General features: G+C 45.0%; 1 protein-coding gene across 2 annotated transcripts in view; it reads left to right on the top strand.

Annotated features, from left to right (window-relative positions):
* Positions 1-4,278: 4,278 nt before the first annotated feature.
* The window catches only part of HIP1R (huntingtin interacting protein 1 related), a 63,272-nt gene continuing 41,071 nt past the window's right edge, over positions 4,279-26,479 (top strand). The window contains exon 1 of one of the 2 annotated variants that reach the window (XM_033174773.1): positions 4,279-4,420. In XM_033174773.1, the coding sequence (XP_033030664.1) occupies positions 4,328-4,420 (93 nt within the window). In that variant the 5' untranslated portion in view covers positions 4,279-4,327. The remainder of the gene's footprint in view (positions 4,421-26,479) is intronic. The other variant, XM_033174774.1, reaches the window with a different exon arrangement.

Raw genomic sequence — 26,479 nt, 5'->3', positions numbered from 1 at the left:
GGAAACACCCCCTCCCAACAACCTGGAATCAAAGAGGGAGGGGAAGGAGGGAAGTAAAGCTCCATCTCATCCCTCCCAGCCCAGGTCCATGCCAGGTGGGGGAAACAAGAGAAGACTAGATGAGCAAACTTGGCTCTGTTGGAAGAGGGTGCCAACCTCTGTGGCATCCCCCCTTGGCAGAGTGAAGCCCACTCCCCAGTCAGCCAGGTAGGGAAGGGGGAATTGGGTAAGGCGGGTAGAGGGGCAAATGGCCCTAAGGATGGCTGGAGTGCCCCCCCCCCCAGCTAGGCTGGGAATAACTGGTTGTTTCATTTTTTTCTAATTCCCAACATTCCAACTATTTATTTAATCTGCAAATAAAGCAGGGGGCGGAGTCATAGCTCTGTGGCAGAGCATCTGCTTTGATGCAGAAGGTCCCAGGTTCAATCTTTGGCATCTCTAGTTAGGGCTGGGAAGTGGGAAAGACTCCTGAAGAGCCACTGCCAGTCAGTGTGGGCAATACTGAGCTAGATGGACCAAGAGTTTGATTTTGCATAATGTGGCTTCCAATGTATCTATGTCTTAAGGGGAGGGTCATCCCCTTAAGTGGTTAGAACACCTTGCACCCAAGTTTTCCTCCCTGGCATCTGCATGTACGGCTAAGAATCTCCCCTGCCTGGAACCCTGGAGAGCTGCTGCCAGTCAGTGTATGCAGTACTGAGCTAGATGGTTTGACTTGGGGAAAAGTACCTTTCCAGTAACACAGTCCATATTTGTTTGTTTGTTTGTTTGCTTGTTTTCTTTATTTACTACATTTATACTCCTCCATTTCCCCCAAGGTGTCCAAGGAAGTAAACATGATTTTCTTTTCATCTTTGTAACAACTTTGCAAGGTTGGCAAGGTTGAGAGAGGACAACTGGTCCAAGGTCATGCAATGAACTTCTTGGCTGAGTGGGGATTTGAACCTGGGCCTCCCTCAGGTCCAACCTAGCCCAACATTCTTAACTGCTATACTTCCCTGGCTCTCTTATTTGCTTAATCCAATTTTTTTCATTCTCCTGCCAACCTAGCGGTTCGAAAACACGTCAAAGTGCAAGTAGTTAAATAGGTAAACAGTGTTTCTGTGCAGTGCTCTGGTTCGCCAGAAGTGGCTTAGTCATGCTGTCCACATGACCCGGAAGCTGTCTGCGGACAAACACTGGCTCCCTTGGCCTATAGAGCGAGATGAGTGCCGCAACCCCATAGTCGCCATTGACTGGACTTAATCTGTCCAGGGGTCCTTTACCTTTTACCTTTTACTTCAAAAATACAAGGAAGACACTTAATTTTCCAGTAAGTGAGGAAGAAGAATGCCAAGCAAACTTGAGTAAATACTACTGGCTCACTTGGGCTTCCTATGGACAGAGGACTCTAAAAAGTTTGAGAAATTATGAAGCCAACCCCTGACAAATCTGTTTCCAAAATGTTTATGTAAACATCAGATACTGTAATTCTGGAATGAAGCTAGGATTACTTTTACTCATAAAACATATCAAGGTAGTTTAAACCAGGAATGGGTAACCTTTTCCATGAAGGGCCATTTCTCAGGGGTGGCATACTAGTGGTGGGCAGGACAGGTGCAAAAAATGGGTGGGGCCCCTCCTTTTCTGCCAGTTTAACAAGGGACACATGACCTGAGGAAATGAAATATTACTTTTATAGAGGGATAACTTAACCAGAGTTGTATCACTGGCCTACCTAGCTCCATGGTGTCTACACTGACTGACAACAGCCCTCTGGGATTTTTATGCAGTCCTATTCCAGCATACCTGGATATGTCAGGGACTGAACCAGGGACCTTCCGCATGTCAAGCAGATGTTCAGCCACTGACGCCAGTTCTAGAGTAGACCACACATTTAAAGCACGTGACTTCCTCTAGAGCAGGCATGTCCAACAGGTAGATCGTGATCTACCGGTAGATCACTGGACGTCTGTGGTAGATCACCGGTAGATCAGTGGCTCCCCCAAAGAAGCAAAAAAAACTTTGGCTCCCCTAAAAAAAACCTCAACGTCTTTGCCCTGCACCCCTAAAATGACCTGAACCACCAAAACAGGGCTTTCCTTCCTAAAAAAAAGCTCAATGTTGCTTTTCTCCTCCCTAAAGAAGCTCAACAACTTTTACGTGAACCCCCCAAAAGAGGGTAGATCACTGCCAATTTTTAACTCTGTGAGTAGATCACAGTCTCTTGGAAGTTGGCCACCCCTGCTCTAGAGAATCCTGGGAACTGTAGCTCTGTGAGTGGGAAGCTACAGTTTCCAGGATTCTCTGGGTGAAATCATGTGCTTTAAATGTGTGTTGAATGTATGATGTGGGAAATGGGAGGCACCCTCCGGAGGGATCTTTGTACTCCGGCACCGGATATGCTTAAGATGCCCCTGCACCTAACCTTACTACGCCTCTGGTTATTGCCCCCTGCATCACGGGAGTCCTGGGCCCATGTCATGCCACCCCGCCAGACAAAAGGTCGACAACTCTGGGAAAATGGGGGGGGTGACCATGGCTTGCCCCCCCCTAGTTTTGATCCTGGGTACGCCCCTGATTTGATCCACTCTTTTCTTTGTGTTAATTATACTTCTTGGCATATATATTAGAGATGGGAGAGAGAGGGAGAGATATTGAAAGTGAATGGAGAAAATCCCCCTTTCCTCATGTCACCCCATTAAATTTACTTGAGGGTGATTCAGAGCAAACAAAGCACTTTTTGACAAGCCGTTTGTGTTTGTGTGTGTATAAAAACAAAGTTAGCCATGATGTTGGCCCCTTAAAGAAAAAAGCTCAAGAATTCACAGCTGAGCAATATCTTTTTAGGACCAGCCAAAATGTAACAAAGTTGTAGCTCAACTGTGGACCAAAACTGTGGCTTACAGTTAAAATTCATTGCAAAGGGTAAATTTTATTTGAGCTGCATCTAGAACCTTGCTGCCAGGTGTGGACCAAAAGGTCCAAAGTTAAGATTTTTTTGTAGAAGGCTGCAGTGTTTGAGCATTGCCTTTACTCAGGTTCGTAAGGACTAGAATTTTGACACCTGAGGCAAACCACAAAATGACTTCTCCACCCCACCCCACCTGAGAAGTAGGGGGATTGAGGATCTACATTGGGAACAGGGAGTGTTTTTTTCTGGTAAAAAGGTGGGGGAACACAGCACAAAGTTAGTTAGTTTCTTGCAGGCCCAGTTGTAGTGCCGCCACCCCCCCCCCCGCCCAGGCAGTGGCTAAATGTAAAATGTATTAATAAACTCAAGCAGACAATGATCAAATCAAATCAAATTTTATTAAACGGTCACAGACCAAATCGTCCTCTTCAGCTGATCAGCGTAGCACACACAAGACAAACACACGAAAAAACAGCATTTCGAAATTAAGATCTTAAATAAAATTAAACGTTTGCCTTTGCCTGCACATTGTCAATGGATAGCTTATATTTCCTGCGTCTAGTAGCAGAAACGCAGAATTTGGCAACATTAATCGTAGTCTCGGAGACCCTGTCTTCTACTAGGGCTCTCAAGCGTTGGGATTCTGATTCATTTTTAAATTTGTGAAGAACTGGGGTAATAAAAGTCTGGACAATGATCTGGATTAGAAATGGTCACAACTTTAATGATTATATATATATAAACTTTTTTAAAAACCATGAGAACAGGATCAGGTGGGTTTAAAGATCTACAGTACATGCACTGCGATCCTTGCAGGCCGGGCCGGATCTGCTGCCCCTGGATCCTGCCGCCAGAGGCAGCCGCCCCACCTTGCCTCAACGTAGAAACCTGCGAACCAGGTTGGGCCAGCTTCCTTCGCAATGAGGCAGCTTCCTACGAGGCGATGCCGCGCCAGGAACAGGCGAGCCTTTTGCAAGAAGGAGCCTCCTGCACGCCTCGCAGCCCAGGGGGGGGCGGTGGCTCGGAAGCGAGGGGAGGGCGCGGATTGGCTGCCGCTTGGCACGGGGGGCGTGGCCCGCTTCGCCTTGTGAATGGCCAGCTGCTGCTCTTGGGCCAGAAGGAGCGCCTCGAGGAGGGAGGAGGCAAGAGGGAAGAGGCGGAGCAGCGGCGGCAGCGGCAGCGGCAGCAGTTCTCCGGCGCGCCCGCTGGGGGCGCCCTGGTGCGAGTGCGCCTTGGCATTCCCGACCCCGGGAATAATCCGGCTGAGTCTCGCAGGCCGATCCGGAGTTGCTGCTGCTGCTGCTGTTGCTCTCGCGGGCGAAGCGAGCGAGCGAGCAAGCAAGGAAGGAAGCGGAGCCGCGGAGAGCAGCCAGCTGCTGCCAGCCCCGGGCCGAGGAGGGTCTCGCTTCCTGCCGGGCGCGTCCGCCTTGCAACATGAACACCATCAAGAACGTGCCCGCGCGGGTGCTCAGCCGCCGAGGGGGGCACAGCCTGGAGGCGGAGAGGGAGCAGTTTGACAAGAACCAGGCAAGGGATTTCCTGGGGCTGCTTTGGGTGGGGTGGGGGGTGGCCGGGTGGGGGGGCGTGTTTGTGCACTGCTGGGGGGTGTAATTGCATGGCAGACCTGGAGGTGGCTTTGAAAACGGGGTGCTGAAGGGTAGCTGAGCGTGTGTGTGCGAGAGAGAGACAGCGCGTGCATGTTATTTTAGTGGGGGGGGGGAGAAATGAGACACCCCCCGCTGCATGCACCTCTCTCTCTCTCTCTCCCTCCCCCATTTGATCCTGTGCAGGATCCGTCCTGGTTCCTGCACGGCTGCCCCCCTCCCGCCGCCACCCAGTGAAATGAATCCTTTATATTGACACACACGACTTCTTCCTTAGCGTGGGGGGGGGGGGAGTCTTTTCAATAGGAAACACCCCTGCTTCTCAAATATTGAATAGACACTGTATGGGGGGGAGTGAAGAAGATCAATGCACTGCGGGGGGGTTGTCTGTATAGAATTTGAGATCGATTTGATACGACTATGCACAGGATTTGAAACATGCACAGAAGCTGGGAAGGGAGGGGGCAAGAGAAAGGCAGAGCGCGCGGGGTGGGGGTGGGGGGGAATCACCTTGATCAGAACTAGGTAAGGGAGAAGGATGGGAGCAGGGAGGTAATCCTAAGAATAGCCAGAATCCCAGATTTCATTTAAAATTATTGTTAAGGTTGCAGTCCTCGTGATAGGGAGAGGAAAGAGAAACAACTCTCCCACATCCTGGGAGGATGGCAAGAATATTATTTTTTTCTTCAGAGGTGGCAAAAGGAAAATTAAGAGGCTATTCATTGAAACATATGGTGATAATTAATAATAATAATGTTGTGGCCCTCTTGGTTACAAGGAGGAGAAAGGAGAGCAATTTTCGCATGTCTTTGATGTTGCAAGTGGGAAATGCTTCTGAGGAGGCAAAATAAAAATTGAGGGGCATTCATTGTTGTTCTGCATGGCTGTGAGTTTTTGAAACTTAAAAATTAACAAACTCACACGTTTTTTTAAAAAAAGGTGTGAGGAGGTATTTGTTGGAACAGCATGTGTTTTGCGTATACATAAGGCTAAATAAAGGGTGCTCTCTAAAGAATGTATTTTGGATTGAATGATACTTGCAGACAGGAGTTTCGGAGAGGGAGCAAGAGGCTGTCTATCATGACCCCCAAATGTAGGTTTGTGATTGTCATCCACCTCAGCCCACCTGCAGTCTCCACGCCCCTCAGTGGCCTGCTTTTTAAATCATAGAATAGTTCAATCACAGAACCGTGGAGTTGGAAGGAACCACAAAGGTCGTCTAGTCCAACCCGTTGCGATGCAGGAGTCTTTTGCCCAACGTGGGGCTTGAACCCATGACCCTGAGATTAAGAATCTCTTGTGGCAGAAAAGCATTGGTGTGTGTCTTCTTTGCTGAGGATTGGGGTGTCCCCTTGCGCGGAAATGTGTTAATCGGTTCTGTGTTTGTCTTATCCATGTTTGTCTCGTCCAGGATATGCAACCCTGATGGTTTGAAGTGGGAGGCTAGATTTATAATTTCCAAGAATGACACTTTTCTTTTTTAAAGGGGGATGGTGAGTGGAACAAACACAAACTTGAGTTGTGATTTTGACTTTCCCTCCATTTGTAGTACTTTGCCTCTGGCCTGGCCTGTTTTTTGGTGCGTCTGGGGATATTGCTAATAGCTTCAGCCTGTACATTTCTCTTTGACATTCCTGGGCCATCATGTTTGAGGCCGGGGTGTAGCTTCTCAACTTTAGAGGAGGTTCTGGGGTTCCTACAAGCCACACCCCGTGAACCAGAATTCCTTTCCACTGATTATGACTGGGTGTGTGACTAGTGTTTGTTTCAGTGGTGGTGAGTTAGGAAACAAGGCACTCTGCAGATGCTCAGAAATGCTGGTGTTTCTTCCGACATAGCCTGACAATGAAAATAAAGTCTGGGGCCTCAGTCCCTGTCTGTGTGCGCTTCCCATGGCTTCTTTCGTTGCCTGTATTGCCCTGTATGGCCGTTCTGATGTTATGTGCATGTGTAGATCCGGAATGTGCACAATCTCTCTTTTACCCAGTAACTGAATTTTGCATGTGTATGTGGAGATGTGTAGATTCTTACATATGTCCTACCGGGATAGATAATAAGGATTTATATATGGTTTGGGTAACGAGAATTTGTCTATTGTTTCAGGGTTTGTAGGGCTGATCCTGTGTACACTTTTCTGTGTGTGGCTTTTCCCAGAGACAAACATCTGGTCCTGTTTCTATCATAGGCAGAAGTTGCTTAGTTTTTTTGAAATCAAACAAACAAATCAATAATGTTTTGTTAGTTACCTGTGCAGTCTTGAAGAGGAACGTATTTATTGAGGCAGAAGTTTGTGCAGCCTGTGCAGGAACCTGATGAAGTGACCCGTATTTCACAAAAGCTTCCAACATGCCATATCTTTTCCATATTCCCGTGCCACAATGAACCTGCTTACCCATCTGGAGCCTTTTCTGCTGGTCTAGATCTTTCCCCATGCCCCAACTTTAAGGAAACAGGTGTGAAATAAAGTACAGTGAGTGCCTCTGAGCATGTGCAGAGTCCCTTGCCTTCACCAAAGACAGCTCCCCCCCCCCAAAAAAAACACATAGAATGAAGGAGGGACCCTCTGAGGCAGATGTCACACATCTCAAAGCAACAGGCTCAAGGCACCAGGCAAGATGGCGACCCTTTTCTCTCTCCCTCTCTTGCACTCTCAGTTCCATGTACAGAAATGGACCATTGCTTCAACCCTGGCAGCAGGACATGCATCTGGGACTGGCAGAAGTTTTGAGGGAGCAGAAAGCAAAGGCTGAGGGGCTGTTGAGCTCTGCCCCACCTTTTCTCATAGCAGAGTCGAAACACTTTTATTTTATTTTATTTTATTTTATTTCTTAGAAACTGTTGGAAGGAACTCCCATCATTCCTTGCTCTGCTAGGCCTGGCAGGGGCTGATGGGAGCTGGACTCCAACAATGTCTGGAGGGTTATAGGGTCTCCAGAGCCATTCTGTGGTGCTCCAATGCCTCTTCTTAAACTTACAGCGACTGACTTTCGAGGAAAGTTATTTACGTCCATTTCCAGGCAGGGAAAATCAGTGCTTTTGGGGTGTGAAATACGCTGTGTTTATTGCCTCAAGGTATCTTGGAAAATCCTCCCTTGGAAGGATAGGGAGGGTGCTTTGACAGCCCAGCAATTTTTCACTGCAGCGCACCTCCACATGTCACAGGTGCTCAGTGAACAGCCTGTGTTGACTCTGTGCCTGTATGTATGTGTGTGTGTGTGTGTCAGGGATTCAGTGTGTGTTTCTGGGCTTGAGGAGAAATAGTGAGAGTGTTTGTGGGCAAATGTCAGGAAGTGTGCATGTGTGTGTGTGGGGGGGGTCTTCCTTGAAACTCCCACCTTTAGTTGTCAAAAATGAATACTGGAAAGACTTTTTCCTTCCTGGGTGTTTCTTTTCTATTTGTTGTGCAATCTCTTTCCCTTTTCTCACAAAGGTTATGGTCCCAGAAACCTCTCTTGCTTCCTAGTTCGTCTGGTTCTGAATCCAGTTTGGTATTCTCCAAGACTGGAGAGGTGAGGTGTTCATCAAAGTTTCTGTCGTTGGGGCTCAGTTAAGCGGTGTACTTACTGAATCATATAGCCTTGCTTTGAACAGTTGGGTGGCACAGGTTTTTTGCATTAAAAAAAAAACAATTTACACTTTTTTTTTTTAATTAGCTGCTTTCTTTGTAACAAATTGGCTGCCCTCTTTTTAGGAGATGAGAATAATTTATATTTCATGCATAAACCTCTGGGCAAGTTACTTATTGCTTTTATAGTCTACCTTTTCCTCAGTGAGTTCAAGGAAACCTACCGGTAATTAGTTCTTTCTATGCCCTTAGAATCTTTGCAACAACCCTGTGAGGTAGGATAGATTGAGAGAGACGGGCCTAGTTTCCACAGAACACTAAGGCATGTTTAATGCTAACCATAATTAATAAACATTGGTTAAACCTGGGCCTCCTGGCAGTCAGTCACTTAAACCTCATTTCATAAACCCTTCCCCCGTTAACTACAGACACAAGCCAGGAAGATCTACTCTTCAGCTGCGGCTCAGCTGCTTTTGGGTAGGGACAGTTATTTATATAGGAGGTGGTCTAAACTGTGGTCTAAGCTGTGGTCTAAACTGCTGAGCCTAGGGCTTGCTGATTGAAAGGTCGGTGGTTCGAATCCCCACGACGGGGTGAGCTCCCGTTGCTTGGTCCCTGCTCCTGTCAACCTAGCAGTTCGAAAGCATGCAAAAGTGCAAGTAGGTACCGGTAAATAGGTATCGCTCCAGCGGGAAGGTAAACGGCGTTTCCATCTGCTGCTCTGGTTCTCCAGAAGCGGCTTAGTCATGCTGGCCACATGATCCGGAACCTGTACACTGGCTCCCTCAGCCAGTAAAGCGAGATGAGCGACACAAACCCAGAGTGGACCTAACAGTCAGGGATCCCTTTATCTTTACCTTTTTACAAAACAGGCCAGTCATTGGCTTAAGGTTCCCAAGTTATCTTCATGGCTGAGTGAGAAATTGAACCCTGTTCCCACATGGACTCTCTACGTTGGGACTCAGGGGTGTGGATGTGTGAGATATGGCTGATCTCAAGCCGCTGTTGATGGGCCTGTTTGTGCAAATGATATGCAAATAGTGCAAGTTATTAAAATAGGCAAATTGTCCACAGCCCTATAGCTTACAGAGTGGTAGTTCTGGGTGACAAGGAGGTTGTCTGCTGAAGCTGCATTATGGTTTTGGGTGGTGATGAAGTCCTGGTAATGATTTGCTGACCGGCTCTGATGTCAGAGAAGGACAAAAAAGAGGGTCGTTGGACGGCAGGATCCTAGGAAACAAAGAGCGGAAGGTGAGAGTAGTCACAGGAACAAAGGTAAGAGGAGAAGATCAGAGCGAAGAAAATGAGGGGGTGATTTTGCTGACCTATGCTTACAGCTTTGAGCCTCTGGTGATAACAGTATATATTTAAAGTTTAAAATGTGCTGCTTTTGTCTGCCACCTTTGAGCCCCATTTAGTCACTGAGTAAATTGCCTTCATGTCACGAAATCTTCACAAACAAACATTTAGGGAGGATGATTTTGACAGGAAGATTAAAATCAGTGCTGCTGCTGCTGCAAAGGAAACAGAGCATTCATTTGGCAGGGTGAAAACCTTGCATGGGGCCTAGAGATGGAAGGGACAGGGTGCTCAAAGAGAAAACTAAGGAATATGGCGTGCCTGTAAGGCCAGGAAAAATATGGACTTAAAAAAATATAGTATGGGTCGACAACTGAAGTCACCTGTTCTAGATGTGGCTCACCCCTTTGTTGATACCTAAGAGGCGAAAGAGAGATGCCAACAAAGTGGCATCTGTGGCAACAGCCACCTGAGAGGGTGCCTCTATGAAAGCTGGAAGTTGAGGCCTTGGTATTTCAGCCCAACTCCATTGTCGAGCATGAGCACACACGGCCATCAAGGCAGCTATCAAGACAGACAACTGGTCCATCTTGCTAGCCCAATACTCATGACCTCCCACGTCCAGGAGTTCTGCAAGATCTCAACGACAGATGCACCTTTCTCAGCCCTCTCACGAGCAAATCGGCTTGAACTGGAATGACCTAGAACTTTCCATGTTCAAAATGTGTTTTCTGCTACTGAGTTCTGCCTCCCTGTAGTTGCTGACCAGGGAGCAGCAGAGAGATGAAGAAGCTGAGTGCTTATAGGCTGTAAGGAAGCTGGGGTAATGGGGTGTGAGAGCATATGCAGGGTGCTTTGGGGCAATAGGGCCTGCAGAGGGTCATGAGGATGAAATATTCTGTGCTTAATTGCTTCTTAAAACGATTCCATCCCTGCTGAGCAAATCTGGATTTATTCATCTGTTACAATTAGCATTTTAAAATACCTTTGTTGAGTGAGGGTTAGGGTCCTCTGGGAAGATCTTCTGCCTGTGGGGTTTATTAACTGAGGTCCAAGGTAGTTGCTAGATTTGAGTAAGGGAAGCAGTGGGCAGAGGGGGGATATGTGTTGACGATTGGTAACTGTTTCCTTAAACCTATTCACTTGGAAGTAGAAGAAGAAGAGTTTGGATTTGATATCCCGCTTTATCACTACCCGAAGGAGTCTCACATTCTCCTTTCCCTTCCTCCCCCACAACAAACACTCTGTGAGGTGAGTGGGGCTGAGAGACTTCAGAGAAGTGTGAGTAGCCCAAGGTCACCCAGCAGCTGCATGTGGAGGAGCGGAGACGCGAACCCAGTTCCCCAGATTACAAGTCTACCGCTCTTAACCACTACACCACACACTTCTTATTTAAATGCGAACCTACCTTATATGCTGTTTTCAAAACAATACAGGAGCTGAAATACAGGAACCTTTCCAAATTTGCTCTTCTCTGAATTTTTCAATGCTGTTCTGCACCCAAATAATATATACCAAAATGCATATTCTAGGCCAAAATTTGCACCAACATAAATATATCAGTGAAAATAACATACAAGCATGCATTATATTAGGAGAAAAGGCATACCAAAACGTGCATGTTATGAAAAATCACCAGCAAATTTCTCCTGAGGATTTAAAAATATGTATGTTTGCAAAAAGGTAAAGGTAAAGGGACCCCTGACCATCAGGTCCAGTCGTGTCCAACTCTGGGGTTGCGGCGCTCATCTTGCTCTATAGGCCAAGGGAGCCGGCGTTTGTCCGCAGACAGCTTCCAGGTCATGTGGCCAGCATGACTAAGCCGCTTCTGGCGAACCAGAGCAGCACACAGAAACGCCATTTACCTTCCCGCTGGAGCAGCCCCTATTTATCTACTTGCACTTTGACGTGCTTTTGAACTGGTAGGTGGGCAGGAGCTGGGACCGAGCAATGGGAGCTCACCCCGTGGCAGGGATTCGAACTGCCGACCTTCTGATCAGCAAGCCCTAGACAGGAAACATAAGAAACTTAGAGAAATCTAAATGGAGAGATTTGCCCCACCCTGCTTGGATGTATACAGTCCTTGTCTCCCTTGGAATAACTACCCTGCCTGCTCTGCCTGTCCCCCTCCAGTTTTGAACTGAGAAGATTTAGGAATTGTAATACCCAACCCAGTTTATCTCCTACTACAAACATGCCTCCAGTGTTTGCGGAGAAGCGATTAGAAAGTTTTATGGCAGTGTGCTAAGAAGGGATAAAAGAAGTGGAATCTCTCCCAGCAGAGAAAGCCCTCTGAAGGTTACAGAAACAGCAGTCCCGGGAGCAAAGAATGCTGAGATGGCGGTTTGTTTGCCACACGCCCAAAGCACAATTCGGGCAAATCCCTGCCCTCCCACTGACCTGACTGCTATTGCAGTTTATAACCCTGGCTGGAGATGAGGAAGTCTCAGCTGTTTTTGTCCCAGCAACATATTAAAATATGTTGTATGGATTTTATGGACATAAGAGTAATCAGCAGTTTATAAGCTTCAGGCACAATATGGCTGGAAGCTTTCCTGGATAAGGTCCTATTAAAATGAATGGTGGCTTCGTGATGGACTTTTATCCATATGCCACATTGAGTCACTTTCAAAGAAAAAGCTTGAGTATAAATAAATGTCTAACAACAGCTCCCTGTGCACCAGCCAATGCACGGGTATTTCAATCCTGCCTGATTTGGGTAAGCAAGCAAGTTTCCTGTGTACTCAAACTGAGAAGAAAGCAGGATTGAACTCTGTTCATCATCATTTTATGGGCAGAGAGGTCAATCCTTCTCCGTCACTATCCCCCCTACTCTCCATGGGCCACCTTGAACAGGATAGTCATTTGATGCCTTTATGACATCAGAAGACTGATAGAATCTTTCCCAGCAAAGCATGCACTCTGCTGCTGAGCTTGGCCTCCCCAGCAAAATGCACAATTTTAAAATGCAGTGGAGCTTTTGAGGTGGAGCAGGATATAAATTAAGCAAATTATGTAAAACAGAGCATGCAAGGAATAGCACTGAGAATCCCAGGAGCAGATTTGTCCCTATGAGTGCTGCAGCTGCTGCCTGCTGCCCCTCATTCCAGGGGCAAAATAAGTGTGGAGGAAACTGATGACTGAACTGATAGGCTGCTTTGGCTAGGGCTGACATGTAAGATCCCTTACCTGTGAGCTCATCCTCCATGGCTTGCCAAATATCTACCATGGAACAGGGACAGGTTGCCAGTCTTAGTTCCTGAGAGAGGAGAACATGGTGGCAACTCAGAGGTGGAGCACAAATTCCAGGCAAATTTGAGGGGACGAGGTCTAATCACCACCAGCGAATCTTGTGAACGAAAGGGGTTCGTCAGCTCCCTGACAAATACTCATTTTTTCCAAGTCCATGACTGAATCATTCCATTTTCACCCTTGTAAAAGTTTGGTTTTAAAAAATGTTTTAAATAATTCATAGAAACCATTTTTTTATGCTCCAAAAGGAAAAGGAAATCTTTCCAAAATAGGTAAGTTGGCATATGGCAAAAAGTCAAATTAAATTGTCCTTGTTTAAATTCAGCCGCACATGACTTCCGGCGGCGACGCCATTGCGGGTGGTCGTGGGCTGCTTCGGCTGCGAAGCACCCAGTCCATCCCGGGGGTTAGGAGCCCTGCTACCGCAAAGCGGGGCTCCGGTTGGGGTGCGGGAAGAGCGTCCCGCACCCTGGGCTCCCCGGCTGTGCCCGTTGTGGCTCCGAACCCTTCCCCCGCTCCCCCTGTAAAGGGGGAGTGGGGGTGAAGGGACGACGGAGCCGGGCTATAGGGGACATGCCCCAACCGGGATGTAAATGCGGCGACAAAGCCTGTGATGAGCGTCTAAGTTCTACCTGTCTTTAACGAGCTGATAAGAACCCAGTGGCTGTGAGTATTTGATTGACTCTTTGTATTCTTGGAACGATCTGGGGGAAAGAAGAAAGGCAGCCCGCCTCTCTCCCTTCGGGAGGTGAAAGAAATTAACCGTTTAAGTGACTGCTGCTACAACAATCGATAGAAAGTATCTGGAATTTGAAAACTGAGACTGCTGAGATTTCCCTTCGGGGGTTAACTGGGGAAAAAATATCTCCATTTGAAGTTTTGGTCTTTATACTCCGGCTTCGGAGAAATGGCGACGACTTGGACTGTCGTGGGAAAAAATTGAAACAAAGGAAGGAAGAGACAGGAACTGAAATCTGACACTCACCCTCCCTTCTAAAATGCTGGACTTTGTGTTAGCACTGGTAGCGAACTCTGGTTTAAAGGATGAGGAAATGCTCACTGTCTTGAAGCTGGAACTGCTTAATCGGAAACTGCAAGTTTTGAGTGGAATTATAAACAAAAAGGACTCACTTTCCACAGAGGAGGCTTTTCAAAAGTTTTATACAATGGAATCAAACCTTGGCAAAGAGCTGGGAGGGGTGCTTGAAGGATGGTTCGAAATGGCTGGGCAACTCCGGGAAAAGGAACCGATTTCTGGGGGTGGCAGCCCTGGAACGGGAAAATTTATAATATCCAGACTCCGAGGTGGCAGCTCGGGGGCAAGGGACATGGAATTAAGATTTCTACAAGAAGAAGAAGTATGGTACAAAGGTACGGAGGAGCCCAGAAAGGAAGTGATGAACACCCTGAAGCTCGATGCTAGGTTTGTTGTGAATGCCTGGATCTGTGGACACTCAGAAGAAGATAATTGGAGATCCGGTTCTGGTGAAAGACAGAAAAAGACAATGGACAGAGGGGGAGTGGGTTGAAGTATTAAATGTATAATCCAAATGGTCTGTCATGGTATCCGAAATCGGAGTGTGAAGTCTGTTAATTATAAGTTTATTTTAAATAAGTAAGGAGATATTGAATCTTAAGTCAAAAGCAGCATGATAAAGGATAGAAGAAATAAGTTTAGGTTTAAGAATATATGGTTAAGATTTAGGTTATAATAAAAAGATCAAGATAATTGTGTTATTTTTAAGTAAAGTTAATTTTTTTTTTTATATAGAGAAAAGTTGTTAAGGAAATAGTATATTGATTTAAAACCGAAGGTGAAAAGGCGGGGGAAGTCAAACGTCAAGATTCAGAAGTAGAATTTTTTTTTTTGTAAGATATACAAATAAGAAGAAGAATCCTGACATTATGTGTATTTGTATTTGTTTTTGTATTTGTAGGTGTGGGGTTGGGTTTGTGTTATATTACGAAAATGCTAATAAAATTTGTTTAAAAATAAAATAAATTCAGCCGCACAGAAACACGTTCAGTCCATTGTTTCGGTATGCGGCCCATTTTATTTTCATTCCATTTATATCCTGCCTTTTTTCCAAGCTCAAGGTGGTGTACATTTCATCCTCCTCTCACAATGTCATCCTCGCAACAACCCTGTGAGGTAGGTTAGGCTGAGAGGTAATGTCTGGCACAATATTACCTAGTTTGTGTCATGTCTTGAGCAGGGATTTGAACCCTGGTCTGCTGGGTCCTAATCTGACATTCTATGATACACTGCCTCTTTCAGCATACAGCGGACAAGTGAGTAGAGAGGGACAGCTCTCACTTCCTATTCCCATTTGAAAGCTGCTGTTTTGATGACAGGAGTGTATTCTAGACAGGTGGAGGAACTCTCCTTGTATCTTTATGCCAAATTCAAACATTAAAAACTTCCTGATAAAGGGTTGCCTTCAGATGTCTTCTAAAAGTTGTATAGTTATTTATCTCCTCGATATCTGGTTTGAGGATGTTCCACAGGGAGGGCGCCACTACCGAGAAGGTCCTCTGGCTGGTTCCATAGCTTTCAACTCAAACCAAAACTGGCCCAAGCAATTATTTTTGTCACACCAGTAGCATTATTTGGAAAGCCTAAGCTAAAAACAAACCTGTTTGCTCCCTTATGCATCTCTGTTGTTTCTCCCCTCTGTGACCATGAGGACAATATAGCCTTTCATTGATGCATACTGAAATCTGTGATTCTCGTGGTTTTTACGTTAGCTGGTTTAGTGTTGGGATGGCAAAGCTGCAGAAAAGTTATAATAATAATTTTAAAAACCATGGATTCAACCTAGATGGGGTGGTTGCTGTGTGCCAGAGTCACCCTGGAGTCTCTGCCAGTCACAGCAGACGGTATTGGGCCCCAATGGACTAATGGTCTGACTCAGTTTGAGGCAGTTTCCGGTGCTTGTAACTAGTACCGGTACAACCTGCTGAAGACTAGAACTCGCAGCTGCTGAAGAATGTAACTCAGCACGTGAGTTAACCTCTGTAATCTTTGCAAGTTCCTCACTCCGCAAACGTTGCGCAGTGTTTCGTTATTTGGAAATGATACCTATGAGCTAAGCATTGCTCATTGTTTCCCCTTCCCCCTTGCGCTTGTCGCTTAGTGTGCGCATACAACTAGGTTTTCCATAATTGCAGGTCTAGTCAGTCTTAATTGCACCTGTTTTAACGGCAGGAAGGCTGGGTGTTTGCGGGGGTGCGGGGCGGAGACACAAATTGACTTTTTAAACCAGAAGTGGGGATCCAGATGCTCCCATCATCCTGACCATTGGCCATGCTGGCTAAAGTTTACCACACTTTCTACAAGTTTATACTCAGAGCAGTTTACAATGGAATAACAGACCAAAACAATGCCACAACAACCACAATACACACAATTACAATTATAATATAATTTACAACACCAAATGAACAGTACAGTAATGACCAATTATTGTTGGTTCAGTTAAAATGCATCCAGAAAATGAGACCTTAAAAGACACCAACAGGCCAGTTAATACACCCCCCAGTAGCCATAAAGCTGATGAAAGTGAGAACTACAACAATCAGATTTCTCTTCAGCAGATATATTCATGAAAGGGAGCACCAGGGATGGCCTTGCCAATTCTTGTGGGTAGCCTTGCAAGATTGCTGAGTCAAGCTGTAGTTCAACAAGAGCTGGAGTGCCTCAAGTTCCCCCTTCTGCGTTTGGGCCTGCAGCTCAGCTGCATGCAACATGTCCCCTGTTCCATCCCTGCTGTCTCCAGCTAAAGGGATCTTCAGTTCTGAGAAAGGGCCCCTCTTGGGAGAGCCACTGGCATGAGAATTAGACAGCAGGCAACTAGATGGACAAGTGACCAGAGCTAGCAGTAGGCAATTTCCTTCGCTTGTAGATGCTCAGGCAGACTGAAAGCTGTGATGAGGCCTGGTCTGGCTTTGGCCATATCCACACCATACATTTAAAGCACACCCCAGACACATTTAAAGGATATGACTTCTGCCAAAAAAAATCATGGGAACTATAGTTTCCCACCTCACAGATACAATTCCCAAAACCCTCAGCAAATGACAGATCCCAGGATTATAGACTTAGAATAATAGAATTGTAGAGTTGGAAGGGACCCTGAGGATCATCTAGTCCAACCCCCTGCAATGCAGGAATATACAGCTGTCCCAGACGGGGATCAAACCTGCAATCTTGGCATTATTGGCACTGTGCTCTAACCAACTGAGCTGTCCAGGCTTTAAATGTATGGTGTGGATCTGCTTGGAAAAGTTTGAATGACACTGGGGGGGGGGGAATTTAAAACAGCAAACCAAAACAGGCTTATTGCACCCTCCTTCTTTCTGTTGAACTTTGAGTTAGTGATCAGAAGGAAAATGAGGTCACATTGAAGGAAGTATCATTTTCTTTTATTTGCAATCAGGAAGGCTAAATGCGTTTGCCACCTGCGAACCAGAAATACCAGTTTAGTTTTGAAAACAAAGCAATTACATCCTTGCTTCGTGACTGCATCACCACTGTGCTTCCGAGCTGTTTCTGAGTCACTTCCTTTCCCTGGGTTGGCTTGGGAGAGCAGGGTGGGTGGACACATTGGCACCTCGGAAGCTGTTGCCGGTTGGCAAGGAGAGTGGGGCTGGCACAACATGCTTGGACCTGGGTAACACGTTGCTAAAGAACTGGCCAAGCGTCTGGATTGTGTTCATGGAGGAAAAAGCGCCTGTTAGCTTTGATACTGATGCAAAGCTTAAGAAGGGACAAATCGTTATCCAAATGAGGAGGCTAATGTCCAGGTCCTATTTACTTGAATCTAATGCTCACCTTTTTTTTGGCCAAATTACGTTAAGGTACACATTAGATTCGATGGCATATTTACATTCGCCAGCAAATACTTTTTTTGGTTTCACATTTATATCCCACCTCTCCTCCATGGTTCTTCTCCTCAGCATTGTATTATCACAACAACGCTGAAAGGTAAGTTAGGTACACACACAGAGAGAGAGAGCATGCTGGCTTACTTCATTTGGATTTTATTTGAGTTTAGTTGGATATAAGTGCCCCTTTTGTGTGTTCTACTTGCCTTGTATGCAATGCGTTGCCTAGTATGCCTTCAGCCCAGGGGCTTTCGAAGTGAGCTTTGGGGTGTCCTGTGGTGCTGTAACAAGCAATTTGTCTACACAGGGAAGGGTTGCCTGCTCTGTTTGTCTTCGGAGGCTGTATGCCAGGGAATGCCAGTTGCCAAGGAGCCACAGCAGGAGAGGGCTATTGAATTTGTGCCTGCTTGTGGGCTTCCAGGCAGCATCCGGTCGGAAAACAGGGATGGAGCTAGCTGAACTTACATAAGGAGGGCCTGGTGGATCAGGCCAGTGGCCAATCTAGTCCAGCATCCTTTTCTCACAGTGGCCAGCCAGATGCCTGTAGGAAACCTGCAAGCAGGATTCAAGCGTAAGAAGAGCACTTGCCCCTCCTGTGATTTTGAGCAACTGGTTTTCAGAAGCAGTTCAGCCTCCAACTGCGGAAGCAGAGCATAGCCACCTGGGCTGTTAGCCATCAATAGCCCTGAATTCGCCTAATCTTATTTTATAATATATATTTTTATTGCTTTTTGAAAATACAGCTGTAAAAAGATGTACAGATCAATAAAAAGAGAATAGAAAACCATAGCTGTAACTGTGTCCATTATTCTTTTAAAGCCATTTAGGTTGGTGGCCACTACTACCTCCTGTGGGATGGAGTTCCGTAGATTAACTATGTGCTGTGTGAACAAGTGCTTAATTGTGATCTGATCCACCAGGGCTCTTTTTATATCTTTCCCTATTCTTTCCACTCCTCCCTCACTGCGGAGCAAGTGTAAAAATAGTTGTGGTACTTTAAAGCTACTATAATCCTAAATCTTCATATTTGAGGTTGCTCCTTTTCAGATGTTGTGCAAATGAACAACCCCTACCTCCTACTATCCAGAGGTGCGTGCCTCCAGTTTTCATCGCTTCTCCCAATAGTATTTCAAAGGCTGGAAAGGCCTGGTTGTGTTAGGTGGCGGGGACAATAATCACAATGCTACTCTGCCTTGCATGCTGCCCTTGCTGAGCCTCTGATCTAGCTGTCATGGAAACCTGCTCAATAAAGATACTGAGCAGCAAACAAAGCGTAACTTTAATGTAATAACGATCAGTGTATTTGCATACTCCATGCACAATTTGTGCCCACTACAGGTTGTGCCGCAGTTGAACCAGTTACACTCCTGGCACACTTATTCAACAATGTAATGGAATTTAACACAAAACTGAGGCCTTTTCAGGATCACACCATATTGTAAAAGGGGTCTGGAAACTCCCCCCCCTTAGAGGCCACACTCTGGGGGGGGGGGAGAGTGTCTATGGAGGGGTCACATGCTCCTGCTGATGGACGGAGTGAGAGGCTAAAAATGTCCTTGATTTTCAGTTTTCTCTGTGACTACCTCATACAGTATTAGTAGGTGTCTATGGGGTGAGGTGCTCCTGATACTTTTATATATACCGGTACTTTGTGGGAGCCTATCCTGGCCTAGTTGTTGAAGCAGGACATGTTTGTTAACGGATTTTTACTTTTTCCCCATGGGTTTATCTGTATAGCTTCATGTTAGTGCTGGCTATGTTTTATTTTCAAATTCCTTTAGATGTTTCAGATGTTTTAATTCTGTATGGATAAATGTATCTTTTCTGACTGATGGTCGAATAAAGAATGATGATGACGATGACTTTTTTTTTAAGCAAAACACTGATGTAAGTTTAATTTCAAAATTTACTACAGAATAGCTGCAGATCAAGCTCCTCCAGGAATATTTGTTGTCTGGACAGATAGATGTGAAGAAGGGAAGGGTCAAAGAATGTGCATGGCAGTTTGTGTGTGTGCTTTAACAATCATGTGAACAAAAGTAGAGATGCATGTGGGTCCAATTTTAAAGGTGATGCTGAGTGCATAAGTTGGGGGGAAACAGCATCTCCATTCAAGATCTTGTTGTGGGCCGGTGACCTATCCTGGTAGTGGCTAAGGGCCAATTTTAATGTGAGTCACCAGCCACATGGTGGTGGGGGTTTAAACTGATGCTGTAATCTGTCTGGAAAGATGCGCAGGGCGTCCACCACCACCCCAGTGGGTGTGGTGGGCTGCTCTGTTTTTCTTTGGTGCTAAATCAAGCTTCAAACTGTTCACTCCTATAGCTTAAGGGGTCAATATAAATGCTTGCCAGATGCTGCTTATTACACAGAGAACATGATGGATCATGCATGTGTGTGTCTGCAGAGGGAGGTTGCCTTACTCCCCCTCAGCTGAGATGCACTGACTGCATCTTCCACAAAAAAGCATCTATATTAGTATATCTAGTCTCTGTGCTGGGAGTGTGTTGGTTTTTTTTTTTAATTATCCACTCAGCAAGGAAGTTTACTGGTGTGTCTCTGCATAGCCTATAGCAAGGGTGTTGCTTTCTTAATGACCCAGTTCACACATTCGTGGTTTGCTGTGTCTTTACTGCACTCATGCTGCGAGGAAACAAGGCATGAGGATGCCTGCTAGGATGGGCAAATATGTCTATTTTGGCTTCTCTCACTTCCTCATTTTTCCAATATTAAGTTCAGTTCTCCACATTTCCACATCAGTTTGCCATAAAAAAGAAAGAAGTATTCATCAGCATTTTAGGGCGAATTTCTCCTAAAATCACATTTTTGCTGAGCAAATTTCCCCAATATAAGGCAGTTTTGTATGCTTTTTAAACAAGTATATGCATTTTTTCACACTTCACCTCAGTAATATGCACTTCTGTACACATAACTTGGCTGAGAAATGGCCTTGCTGAAGTTTGAAAATTTTGAAGGATGGTTGTGCTCCAGTTCTTTCATTAGTTTTGGAAAATGCAAATTGCATTGGATCGCATGTTACATTGCAAACTGAATCAGATTTCTTCCACATCCTTATCCCTGGTGTAGCATTGTGTTCCAACCAGGGAGCGTCCTTTTATTTATAAAAGTATTTTGTGTGCAACATTAAAACATAAAACACAATTAAAAACAATACAGACAATAAAGTGACTAGCTAATTAAAAAAAAATTAAAAATGAAATGGCTACAAAGACCTTTTGGCGTAAAAAGGTCTTCAAAAGCACCAGAAAGTCAAAAGCAGGGTTTGCCTCCTGAATCTTTGCTGGAAGAATGTGCCACAAGATGTATATCACTTCAAGAACCTTGAACCTGTTTGCTTGTTCTCAAACAAACTGCAGATGGTAAGTCATCTTGACTATAGATAATGGTTTTTGGGGAGTAAAACAAACCGCAACCCCTGATTTCAAGGGAACACAAGGCCACAGGGATTGTGGTTGGTTTTGTCCCAACACAAGCAGGGAGGAATGAAGTGGGTGCAATTCATTTCTGCACAGTAAGCCCTAGCTTATGGCCGCCTATGAACCGACAGAGTCAAGTGCTCTGGAGGGCAGGCAATGCAGATGTATTTCTGCAGCATAGCTGCACAGGAGCAGAGAAAGCTGCCTTTTGCCCACTGGTCCATCTAGTTCAGTACTGTTTATGCTTCTCTAAATCAGGGACATCCCTGGAAAATAGGGACACTTGGAGGGTCTGTGCTGTGGCTCACCAACTGATGCAGTAGAGAGGCAAGGGACATTTCCATCCCTACCTGGAAATGCTGAGGATTGACCTGAGAATCCTCCCAATATATAGGTCCATAGGTTTGCAAGTGGTGGAATGGCAAGCATGATGCTGGATCAATTAAGAGGGAGTGCCGTTACGTCACCTGCTGCTGTGTGGTTCAACAGCTGCCACTTAAGATATTCAACACTAGGCAACAAATCTGGTACATATTACTCCGAGGTGGAAAAAGATCACAGGTGTGGGCGGTTCTTATTTTTCCAAGGCTATATATGCTTGCATTTGTGTGCCCTATAACAGACCCTGTTTATTTGCAGCTTGGATCAAAATGCAGAGCACTGCCAATTGTAGGTTTGTGAAGGTATTGAGGGGTTCCTAACAGAATGACAAAACTGAAATGCATAGGATTCTTTGCTTCCTATTTTATATAGATTTTTAGTGGGCTTTTAAGAAAAAATATTAGCACTTGCTTCCTCCAGTGCCAAGCATGATACTTATAAATAGTATTTATTTTTAACACTGATAATTGTAACAAAGAGATTGATTGAATTATGTGCTTATTATTTGAAAATTTATAATTCTCTTTCATGCAATACTGTATTACAAGATGGCTTACAATATATAAAATACAATTAAATACGGTAAATATAAAACATAAAAATATCAATAGATACTGCTTGATTTAAAGAAAAAATCGCATTGTGAAGGCCTGCCTAAACAGTGCAGTTTTCAGAAGACGTCTGAAAGAAGGCAGGAACAGTTCCTATTGAACCTCTACTGGCAGGGAGTTCCACAGGGCAGCGTTGTCACTGCATGTGTCCTACAAATGAGCTGTGTGGTTCCTCCCCCAAAATTAACCAGGTCACTCTTCCACACACAGTATATGCTGTTATAAAAGGGTTTCAAATATTTGTTGAATCCAGAACTTCTGTTTCCAGATGTTGGCCATCTTGATGTCTCCAGAATCTTTATGAAGGCAGACTATGATAGTTACCCGTTATTATTCCTACATTTATACCCTACCTTTCTCTCAAGGTTGTGTGCATGGTTCTCCCCACTCTCCATTTTTATCCTCACGATTGTATAGACATTTAAAGTTTTATTGGTTGTGTTTGTTGCAGCTGGTTTTCATGCTTTATTGTGTAAGTTGCTTTGGGTCACATTTATGAGGAAAATGACTAATGACTAATGGTCTGTGGTAGATTTGTCCTGGATTGAATTTCAGTGTTCTATAATTTCGGTTTCTGTGGGCGGTGAATGCTAATTAACACCATCTTGGGTCATCTCCTTCAGCCACCCAATTTCACTGGCTCTGGAAATGTGCTGGTATCAGTGAGTGACATATTTACATATATTGCTGAAATGGAGTGAAGGTCAGGTGTCCTGTCTGGGTGAACTGAGAAGTCCATGAAAGAGAACTCAAACTTTATACTGAAAGATTCATTAAAAAATAGCATTTCTACAGCACTCTCTAGCTCTTTAAACTGCTTTGCAAACATTTCCAGCCGCCCTAACCTATCAGCAGTGTTATCCCTGTTTTATTATATTTATTTTAAAGATTTATGTCCTACCTTTCCCAGAGTGGCCGACAGGTGTTTTAAAATGAAAAACCCAACATTATTAAAAGTTCCAAAAATAAATGGATCAAAATTTTATTTATTTAAGGTATTTCTTACATGCTCATCACCACAAAGTCCAGGGTGGGTAATATTTTAAAAACAAACAAACCCAATTTATAATCAGTAGAACAGAATATGAAAGAATATGAATATACAATTTTGAAAGAGAGGAGCAGAAGAAACTCAGCGACAGCAGAGTTTATGTTTTATTTATTGGCTGATGGGCAGTGAGCTAACCCTGCTGGGTTGCCTGCATGACCCAGTTCTGCATGGGGAACTTCATCATGTAGCTGATCCCTGAAGAAAGCAGTCTTGCTAGCCCTGTGCCCAGTGCTCTGCTTGGAAAGACCCAACTAAGGGACTTGGATAGCTGGGCAGGATAACCTACCTACCAATCATCTGGCAGCTTAATGATGCCAGGTGATTGACAGGTGGGTCGTCTCACCCACCTGTCAGTTTACCTGTGTGCGGTGGGGCCAGATAATGACCTGGCTTTCCATGCCAAAAAGGTTCTCCACCCATGCTTCAGAGCAACGGAAACAATATTTTAAAAATATTGTTCAGCTGCTTGAAGAGTGGGCACCATGCGAGGACCATAACACACAGGTGTGGTGCTTCAACCCAGTAGATACCAAATTGGCAGTGTGCAATCTTCAAGGGACTGGCACCCATTGCTTGCTTCCTCTAGACTTGCCTGGGTTGGGATGGTTGTTGGTAGACCAGCAGGTTTCTCTGCCAGTGTTTGAGGGCTCATCCAGACTTCCACTTGCCCCGTTCCTTACCTCTCAATCAGAGCAAAGGCCAACCAGGTTTTCTGCAGATTGATATTTGCTCTGATTCAGTGCTGCAGAGTGTGTTTCCCCAGGGAAAACCACTTGGACCCGTGCCAAGAAAGAATGGGACAAGCAGAAAACCACTCATGGGACATGTGGAAGTGTGGATGAGCCCTTGAGTCTGGCAGAAGGTTACCATGTCCTATTAAATTCTGTTACTGTATTGTTGTTATTATTTTTTAAAGGGCCCATTGAAGTTGACCTTGCTTAAGAGGTTGTGCCAACTGCTTTGAGTTGCCCAAGGCTGACAACCTCACTAGCCTCTTTAAAGCGTAATTTCTTAGTAGAGTGCCTTGTTAAGAATTCAGTATCACATAGAAATGAGAGAGAGGGAGTTTTATGTGTGCTAGGCCCACCTTGCTTAGGTAAAACTCTGTCACAGGAAGGATGTGGTGGTGACGTTGTAGAGGAGTGGTTAGCTGAGGAAATACTTTGGATTCTGAAATCGAGTTCCTGGTAAAATGACATCTTAATGAGAAGGTGCCAGAGATCAAAGGCAGAAGGAGCTTGCTTAAATTAACTGCCACAACTTTGCCCTAAATCTGTAGGTGGGGAGTTGCCCTTGTGGGCGTTTTTTATCATAGGCTGTGTAAATACTGTTTCGGTTTTTCATTGTGTTGGCTGACACTAACCTATCTTCAATTTGCATAACATTTTTTTAAAAAAAGAGGCTCGGTTAAAACACTCGCATTTAACATGGTCAAACTAATCTCTACCTCCCCGCTCTTGCACAAATCTTTGAGGAGATTCCAGTTTATTGATTTAATATTTCTGGTATGTTGATGTTTTAATTCAGATGGCTGTAACCATTGTTGGTCTTTATTTTTATGCCAGTAGTTTGGCTTATGAATTGCTTCTTGGTTTTACAGTGTTACCTGCCTTTGATTTTCTTCTGAGTTTTATTATTATTTATTTTTTTGCATTATTATTAAGGAAGCATGATATAAGTTTTGAAAACAAATGGTCAACTTTTCCAAGTATTGTTCAAAGTTTTGCAGTGTTTTCTACATATTTTCTACCTCAAACCTAGAGGGGCAACTTATAAAACAAATAAGCAGTTGCTAAATTTCCCCAGGGATGCGGGTGGCGCTTGGGACGTGAGTCTAAACTACTGAGCCTAGGGCTTGCTGATCAGAAGTTCAGCGGTTCGAATCTCTGCAACGGGGTGAGCTCCTGTTCGGTCCCAGTTCCTGCCCACCTAGCAGTTCGAAAGCACGTCAAAGTGCAAGTAGATAAATAGGTACCGCTCTGGCGGGAAGGTAAACGGTGTTTCCATGCACTGCTCGAGTTTTGCCAGAAGCGGCTTAGTCATGCTGGCCACATGACCCGGAAAAACTGTCTGCGGACAAACGCCAGCTCCCTCGGCCTATAAAGCGAGATGAGCGCTGCAACCCCAGAGTTGTTTGTGACTGGACTTAACTGTCAGGGGTCCTTTACCTTTTTAAATTTCCCTAAGCAAAGTAGAGAGAGCTGGACCATAAAGAAGGCTGATCGCCGCAGAATTGATGCTTTTGAATTATGGTGCTGGAGGAGACTCTCGAGAGTCCCATGGACTGCAAGAAGATCAAACCTATCCATTCTCAAAGAAATCAGCCCTGAGTACTCACTAGAAGGACAGATCCTGAAGTTGAGGCTCCAGTACTTTGGTCACCTCATGAGAAGAGAAGAATCCCTAGAAAAGACCCTGATGTTGGGAAAGATGGAGGGCACAAGGAGAAGGGGACGACAGAGGATGAGATGGTTGGACAGTGTTCTCGAAGCTACTAACATGAGTTTGGCTAAACTGCGAGAGGCAGTGAAGGATAGGTGTGCCTGGCGTGCTCTGGTCCATGGGGTCACGAAGAGTCGGACACGACTGAACGACTGAACAACAACAACAACAACAACAACAACAAGCAAAGTAGCTGGCCCTTTCTAGGCCCAAGATGGTGGAAGAGGGATTCTGGCCCAGTTGAGGCACAGGCTAGATAAAGATACTTCTGGGGCTGCTGTTGGTTCTGGTTCGCCATGCCTGGTATGAACAGGATTCCTGTGAGAAGGAGTGTAATGCAGGGCTTTCTCCACACAATTGGGGAACCTACCTTTCCAGGGTTTCTGATCATGTGAAGAGAACCCTGCAGTCATGTGGAGAGCCTGATGATAAAGATGAGTGCAGAGAGGTGGTGGCGGTTGGGGTGCTGCCACAACTCCCCTATCACATTTATTGAATGTACGAAAGGGTGAATATTGGCATTCACCCTTATTGATGCATAAGGCAATAAATAATGTTGAAGTATCAACTTGGCGCAGGAAATAATTGTATGTAAAACCTCTAAGGATTCAAATTCCATCTGAATGTGGAAACGGAGTGTTCTAGAAGTTTTCCCACAAACCTTGTTCCAACTCTACTTAATAGTCAAGATATTAATAATGAGCACCATGACAGAAGTTTATGTCAAGTCAAGCCAAGAATTCACTCTCCCTCGCTCTGCCTTGACAACCAGAGCAACGAATAGCAGTTTGCACTAACAATGTGTAAGAGCATGTCTAAGATGACTCTGTCAGGAATGGATATATTAATGCTTTTTTTGCTACTGACCTGTGGAAATGTTGCAGGTTAAGAAGACAGGACAGTTAGTCATATATAGCTCACCAAAGAGACATCTTCATTCATTTATACAGTTCAGCTGCAGGGCTAGTTCTTGGAATCTAAATGAATTGGTGCGACAATGGACTTCTGTATGAAACGAGGTCAGGCCTGGAGCGATTGAAAGGGAGCCCCTCTGCCT

Source organism: Lacerta agilis, chromosome 17 (assembly GCF_009819535.1).
Source record: "Lacerta agilis isolate rLacAgi1 chromosome 17, rLacAgi1.pri, whole genome shotgun sequence".
NCBI classification, from domain to species: domain Eukaryota; kingdom Metazoa; phylum Chordata; class Lepidosauria; order Squamata; family Lacertidae; genus Lacerta; species Lacerta agilis.
This window is presented reverse-complemented; position numbering and strand designations above follow the sequence as displayed.